General features: G+C 41.1%; 1 protein-coding gene across 1 annotated transcript in view; it reads left to right on the top strand.

Moving 5' to 3' along the window:
• Positions 1–3,557, top strand: part of LOC132469560 (AP-1 complex subunit mu-1) — a 28,217-nt gene extending 24,660 nt beyond the window's left edge. Inside the window, exon 12 of the mRNA XM_060067553.1 lies at positions 1,693–3,557. Within this exon, the coding sequence (XP_059923536.1) occupies positions 1,693–1,715 (23 nt within the window). The 3' untranslated portion in view covers positions 1,716–3,557. The remainder of the gene's footprint in view (positions 1–1,692) is intronic.
• The last annotated feature ends 4,751 nt before the right edge of the window (positions 3,558–8,308 follow it).

Genomic DNA, 8,308 nt, shown 5'->3' with positions numbered 1-8,308 from the left:
GTGTTTATTCACCCATGTGGGTGCTCAGCGTAGCACCAGCCCAGACCTGAGCGCCACGCTAGCACACCCACCAACAGGGGCTGCGGTCTAGTGCAAGACAAACGACTGAACCCTGAAACCAGAGATGCTCAGCGTAGTCTCTCAAGGACGCTCATTTTCTCTTTTTGTCTTTCGTGGGTCCGTCCATTCCTCCCCACATTCCCGTTTATGCGGTTGTTGTTGCTACAGCCTCACAGCTTGGAGGGCGTCCCTCCCACGGGAGGTGTGATGGGGTACACTGTAATTGAATGGAGGTGTTGATGGTAAATATCATTAACACTAGCTTGGCCAGCCGCTGGCCGGTCCATTACAAGATGCAGTGTGAGTGTAGAGACATTGTAGAACCTCTATGAGCAACCTGGGTCGCTTCACCTCTCACCTCAGCTGCCACTTTCCTATACCCGTAGCACTCTCTTACAGGCCAGATAACTGCAGAGCGAGGGCGCTGACGTCACATCTGTGGTCATGTCTCTTTTTACAATGCATCCTCAACGTACAACTACAATCCATGCCACAAAGTCACCACAAAGCCTGGTCCCTTCCCTGGCCAAAGTGGCTTTTTCGTTGACTCCGCCAGTGACCATAACACATGAGAAAATGACGTTGTACATTTTTTGATGGAAGTTCAGTCTGCCGCTAAATGTGCGGTTCCAGTGAACTAAAGAGATTTATGAGGGTTTCTTTGGAAGTAATAAGGAGTGACTTTTGGTAGAATTAGGGAGTGTTATCAATATGAGATGAACAAACAACCACCGGGACTCCTTAATGCTGTGTATCAAGTTCAACCCTACTCATGGAAATGGAAAACCATTTATTGGAATATACAAGTAAGAACCACTGCATTTGCTGTCTTGAGTTTGCAATTGGTAGACATTGATGTATTTATATTTGGATGCCGTGTATCGAACCAAACAAATGAATTCCTAGAGCTGATCAATTAATCACATTTTGATCTTGATACGATCTGGGCTTCCCGCGATCATGGACACATAAAATAGACTCAAATCGATTATCGTGGAAGTCGTAAGTGCCCAACGTAAAAACACAAAGAGCTCACCATTGAGCTCACGTTAGCTTAATAAAAAAAAATGCATTTACTTGTTTCAGAGACATTGAAGCAAACTCTGCCAAGAAATGCCATAAAAATTATTATGTTCACATAATATGAGTGATTAATATTCCTTATCTCAATTTTGTAACCAAATAAATGTTTCTGCTGCGGTCGACCAGCTCTACTGTCCACATATGAACAACAAAAAACAAAATCCCACTGCAATCCTCAAAATGTACAAACAAACGCACCGGTGCATGGAAAAGATTCATATAATTTCTCTTAAAATCCCATAATAGGCAGTCAAACATCATACAACATCAAAAAGTATTTTGGTATGGTTTTGCATTCATATGATGCTAAAGGCTCTCCTTGGTTCAAGCCAGGGGAGACTGTTGTTTCAGCTAAGGTGTGACACAGGTCTCCAGTCGGCTGATGAAATACCAACATGCATGAGAGACAGACCTTTAAGGCACGCGATTACCCATCATGACTCCCGAGGAGACTCGACATGCCTGACTGACGATTACAATGGTTGAAACACACACACAGTTTGATTCATCTGAATTCTGTTGTTGCTTTTGCTGCTTGTTGTCTTGCAGACTACCAGTTGAGAACCCAGTAGCCCTCCCTGCATGGTCTTACGGCACATCATCCTCCATCACCAGCCAGACAGACAGATGGATAAGCTGTGGAGGAAGGGATGGATACGCCTGGTAGCCGGTACATACGGGAACAAACTCTTTCTACTGTGTAAACCTCGAGGGACACACATGGGGTGGGCTGTGTCGGTTTATCCCTGGTGTTAAATTAACAGATCGGTTCAAACTCGGCTCCGCTCCTGTTTGGTATACGTACCATGGGTTTGCGGAAAAAAAAACGGAAAATATACTGTGTAGTCTTGTGAATAGTTTATTTGTTCAGATTCTTTTCGTTTCAATTTTCGATTTTTTTTACTTCTAAGTGCCATAAACAGGGTTGGATTGATCATATCGATCTACATTTGTGAAAAATATTTGCTGGGGAAAAAAACATTGTTTATTTCTCGTTGTAATAGAAAATTCAATCGCTACATTTGTGGAAACTAGCTTAGACTTTGTTTGCCTACAAAACAAGTACACAAGTATTTTTTTTTGAACGTGTATTTGATTAAATTATTTGGTAATTCTTTCGTCCCAAGTAAAAATAAGAAGACTTTTTCCCTCTCCTGAAACCTTAGCTGAACATGCATTGCAAACAACCATGCTTTCGTTCTCCGCGACTGAAAAAACGTCCTCACCTGAGATGACTTTGCTGTTCTTCTCCCTAATCTCCTCCGCCCACAACACGTGGCACTACCCAGGTGTAGCCGTTTGATGTCTTGACTACACTACACAAGACCTATTGTTAAGCAATATTTTTTTTTATTGAATTACATTTTCGGCTCTATTTATCGGTTGTAATTAAATTATCGGAATAATGCATAATAATATACATTTCCCACAATCGACGATGATGACTATCGACTAACGATGATTTACTGGCCCGATATTTATTGTGCATTCCTAACATAAACAGACGGCGAAATCCCAAAACGGTATCACCCCTAAATCCATGTGAAGAATGTTTGCTTAATCATGCAAATGTACTCCTGAAAAGTTGCGTGGCAACCAACTTAAAAACACAATTTTATGATTTAACCAGATGTATTCATTTTATTCTCGTGTCTGGCTGTTAATAACAAAAAGTAAACAACATTACGCCCATTTCATATTTGACAAATCAGCGATATGATTTTTTGTATAATATATTGAATTGTATCATATTGTATTATATTGTGAAGTTTGCTTGATCGCTGGTTCCAGGATAAACAAGCAACAAACTGTTGTTGCATCATAATTGTTGTATATATAAATAATTGTTTGCCATAATTATTATAGAACAATACAAAGACTTAGGATGGTCTGAGCTCTTCAGAAAGCCAAAAGTATACTTCACCAGTTGTCTTTGTTTCTTGGTACGATATGACTTCCAGCTATCGATAGAAGAGAGGCAAAATCTGTTAATGGACAGGTTTTGTCCGAGCTCTCACCTGGTACAGAGGACTTTATAGTTTCATGTTGATGTGTGTGATTAGAAAATAGGTTTAAAGTATAACATTATAAATAGCTATAGCCACAATGGATTGAAAATCAAGCTAATTCAATTCCTCCTTGCCAAAATATAAATGTCTGGCAGGGAAGCATAACTGAGTATGTGAAGACTGATTTGTAAGCATCTAAATTGAGCAATATGCATTATTAAGATATTAAAATACACAATACAATAACGCATAATGTTCCTTTACGCCAGTAACTCATTCTGCACAACACCCTAAGGATCATAGCATCTGTTTATCATTGTCCAATATGTATTATGTCATCAAAACACCCTGATCGTGTGCTATGTGTTATCAAACTGTTACCAGCAATAAATCAGTTTCATGGAATGGCTCCAGTCTGAATTGATTGAACACATTGCAAACGCATGAGTGATTTTAGATGATGATCAAAATCCAAAATATAAGAATATAATAACTTAACTAATGTATATATGTCTCTGGCTAACACAATAAGTTATGTTTATTTAGACGTTAGACCTTCATTAAAAGTCTGCAGTAGACAATTTGGTCAATTGGAAGCGTTGGACACAGTCATAAGTAATTGTGTGGTTGCTAGCATTAGTCTGTGTGTGCGTGTACAGATATGTGGGATGGTCTTTTACAATGGAGACCATCCATCCTGATCACATTAACGCACTGTTTCGCCCACATCGCTTTCCTGAAATTAGATTGTAATCGGGCCAATCAGGGACTGGATCCTAGTTAATGACCTCACCATGCCTATCAGGGACTGCGTAGTAGTTTGGGACGTAAGTTACAGCCTGCCACGAAACAATGAGCCGTAACATAAACATTATTAGAGTAAACACAAACATAAGTGCAGTTATTGCAGAAGTAGTCTCAATAACAACTATTTAACAAAATGCTATACACTAGCATTGTTTCTCTGCACTTTGCTGTTCGTCTATACCCTGTTTGTCCACTGAAAAACGCACCGCAATGGAGTCACATGTTTTGTTACGCTGATTGGCTGAAGGAGTTAGTCTGTGAAGACAAGTACTCCCGCTCACTGAAATCGATGTGGGCGACCCTAGGTCCAGTCTGATCCGTGTAGCGAAACAGAATGTGAGGTCACATGATCAGGATGGTCTCCAGGCAAAATGTCTAGTGCATGTGCATTGTACGTTTTTGTAACTCATAGTTATGTGTGTGCATGTGTGTGTGTGTAGGTTTAAAACCCCCTGTATTCTGCGCAACCTCATATAATGGGCCTCTCAGGCTCCGATGAATGCGTTAGCAATAATAAACTCCATCATTGTTTCTGCGTCAACGCAATTTATGAACGTAATCAGCTGGAAAGGAGGAAGACGCTGCACCTGCAGGGATCGCCGGACGCCCCAGAGAATGGATGTTTGTTGCACGTGCTGCTAAACCCCACAGCAAGGCGGAAAACTGTAACCCCACTGAAGCATTAAACATTATACCCATTTCGCAACTCCAACATGTTGTTCTAATCCAAGTCTTCCTGAATGGCGTAATAACAAGTTATACGGCCGGGCTGTGCGTGGGAGTTTGTGTAGAATAGGCTATTTAACAAGCTCCCCAGCTGTATGATGGATTCAGCAGCCAGGTTTCCATCTACGTTTCGTTTTAAATGACTCGGGATACGGAACGCTGACCCTAACTAACCCTAAAGAAAACAAGCAAGAGAGAAAAATCCATAAAAATGTCAAAGAATGACAGGAACACAGGAGAAGTAAAGAGCACAAGGAAACAAAAGAAAATATTAACAAGAATAAAGGATGATCATTTCAACTGTTGTTTGTTTGGAGCTGGTTCTGACTCGCTGGCTTCTCACCACTGGGCCAGATAAACATGCTGTGTTTCTCTAAAAAAATTTTTTTTTCAGTTTTCTGCAGGATAAAGGAAATGCTAGAGCAACAGAGATAAATGTTCTGTTGTTTTTATACCAAACATAACAATTTTGTTTGATTTTGAATGCTTGCTTCAAAAGAAGCTTCTTGGATTAATGCTACGTTGCCTCAACTATACATTGCGCAGAATGTCTTTAACTTCTGCTGATGCTAATTCCGTCCATGAAGCATTCCCGTGCCCCTTAACACGTATCTGTCGTTTTTTAACCCTTATCTTGTCGTTTTCAGAAGTAACCTGTGATAGCCTTCGTATCGGTTACCTGCAGCTGTGTGTGTATCAGTTCCTATTTAAAGTGCATCATGTTCTTCGCCCTATCTGAGCCATCAGCCGTCTTCTTCCAAAACCAATGCGTCATTATTTACCGGGCCATGCACAACGGCCCATCCCTTGGTACCAGAGGTACGGACAGGTAGCCCTTTTGTTTTGCTACCATAGTAATTCAAGAAATAAGAGCTGATATCATCCCATCAATGAATTACGTGATGACTCATGTTGAACACTCAGTCCAGAGGTCACTTGTTGTTATGTCTGGTGTTTGGCTGCACAGCAACCTCTCTTGTGTGCAAAACATTTCAGTATGATTCTATCGTTGTTTCATTATTCAGTAAAAGGGTTAGGGTTGTATTTTGCAACCCTTCCTAGATCCTAGTGTTTTTAGATTGAACCCAAAAAAACGGTTGGCGCATTACGGGGAACCAGTCAAGTGGTCAACCAGTCTGAGTAGGGTGCCATCAAATATCACGTCATTTGTCAACTTAGTGATGTCGTTCTCATGTAACGTCCATTATGTGTCTGACTTAAGTCTATTATTTGGGTTGGATGTAACCACATTGTCCAAAAGGTACATAACCAAGTTGATTTCCAAGTAATGCGGTCCCTGTCTTTAATCGGCAGCTTTTGTAATTGTTGTTGCACAATCGCTTTTAGGTCCTCCTTATCTTCTTCCCTGATCAAGGCTTTCTGCGCTCAAGGAAAGACAGAGAGACGGTGGAGTAAGCCTTTTCCTTTCGAGTTGCTTTTTAATCATGTTAATCGGCTGTCGCTTGATGCCAGGTCCTAACAAAACAGCCCTTCTGTTGAGCTGCAAACAAACAGTTTGGGTTTCCCCCACTCTAGCGACAATACTGATTGTTGTCAGGTTCTCACTTGTTGTGTAATTCACATCGGCTCAACATTACGGATCAGAATCAATCAGGAAATCCTGCCTGACATCCACCGTGCTGATGCACTTATACAGTGGTTTAACTTCGCCAAGTTCATAACTCAAACACCTGGCATACACACACGCATAAACACGCATACACATGCACACAGACACAAACAAACGTATACCCCTTCTTAGCATTGCTAAGCGTTACCAAATTGAACTACATTCAATACATCACAGGGCCAGGCTATGACCAATTTTGACATAACCAAGGAGAGTGGTGCACATGGGACCCTGCCTGAAAATAAGGCTTGATAAAACATAACACAAGGTAACATTGTCAGCTTTTTCTATGCTTGTTATAAACCTATGTGGACTGACATTGATTGACAATGTCACGCTGTCACAAAGCCATGAACCATGAAGAAACACACGTTTACCACTTCACATTTTCTTGTGTGCCGTTCATCCTGGCAGCTCTAAGTGTTTAACAGGGGTCCGTCTGTTGCACATCTGGAGGTTATTGGATATTAGCAAAACTTTCCTCTTTGCATCAGGTTGAATTTCTTTCCTTTTCTTCCTTCCAAGATAACGCACCGCTTGATTGTTTACGTCTGTCTTGTATATTTGAGAGAGGCATCTGTCCCTGCTTATTTCTAATTTCTAAGGTACCCCACAGTAATGGTTTCTTAGTAAAGCCTACATGGTCTACAGCTGGTTCTGCAGCCCTGTGAGACGCATGTTGAAACCTTTTACTGGATATTCATATTCACACCACAGGATTGTTGAATACTTGATCCTCAGGACCATTCCTTGGGTGTGCATTCCAGGAGTGTGCATTATGTTTCAATAACGGGACAGGGATGATATTTAACCGTTCCCATATCAATGCTCTGTAAACCCATCATTAAACCTAATTCTAGTTTTTTCGGGCGGATGCAAATCTCAGCTTCGATTCAAACCCATCCCCTTCTCCCCGTTGTACATTATGTTCCAACAAAGGGACACAGTCCTAGTCAAATCCTTACGTAATCCTTACGTATGACAGTCTTCACACTATTTATCTATTGCTTGTTCTAGTCCGGTTTTATTACATTAAATAAAATGAAATGTGTGGTCATTTATAGAAATTTAAATATTTTGTCCGTAAACAGCTTGGGAAAGTTTGTGTCCACACTATTAAAAAGCTCAAAGTTGCTCCACTACGGTTCCCGCCATGCTTGGAAAACATTAATGACCTGAACATTATTTTTAGCGCTGAAGCATCATGAGTGGACAACTCTGAGCGTTTCAGAGGGATGAGAGACTCACCAGACAAATAATACTCCCCCATCACGTTAGGATCCTGAAGACTGAAAATCCTAGTTCCGTTGTGTTATGTTTTGAAAAGTATCAAGCGAGTGATATATGTACTTCAACATTGGACAATATTAAAAACGCACAGCAAACCCAATGGTCATCCATCATTAACAAAGACACACAAGGGAAGATGTATGTCAGCTTATTTTCAGTGAACCAAGCACTATAATGATATGTTAAAGATGTTTTTCTTAATTTGCTTAGTTTCTAAAAAGGAAAAAAATTATGTCAATCACATTGATAAGACCGTACACTTGGGCCCTTGTTTCGACACTTGGCTCTCTTGGCATTTGCTCATTTCCCTGTGTTCTCTATAGTCCACCAATCAACCCATTAGGCCAGGGCCTGTCAGCTCAGCTGCTGGACTGGGGACAGCTCTGTTTGAACAGAACCTGTTTAAATCTGCATTCACTACCTGGCCAGCAATCTTAGATAAGGTCATCATGGCCTGCCAAATACTTGCACAACACACCACCTCCACCAACTCCTTTAGGGTACTCTTTCTCTCTGTATGTGATAGACAGTGGGTAACAAATTGGCTTGGTCTGCTTACACAACCTTCCTAGCAGCTGGTGCTGTATTGGCTGTGTGGCAGCAGATAGTGGCATACACGCTGCCTGCCGGTATGCTATGCTAAACCCTATGAGCTAACAGCTTCGATGTGATTCCTTTCCTCTTGCCGGCCTCCCGGGGTCCC

Source organism: Gadus macrocephalus, chromosome 12 (genome assembly GCF_031168955.1).
Source record: "Gadus macrocephalus chromosome 12, ASM3116895v1".
Lineage (NCBI taxonomy): Eukaryota > Metazoa > Chordata > Actinopteri > Gadiformes > Gadidae > Gadus > Gadus macrocephalus.
The sequence above is the reverse complement of the archived record's forward strand: the minus strand, read 5'-3'. Positions and strand labels throughout refer to the sequence as shown.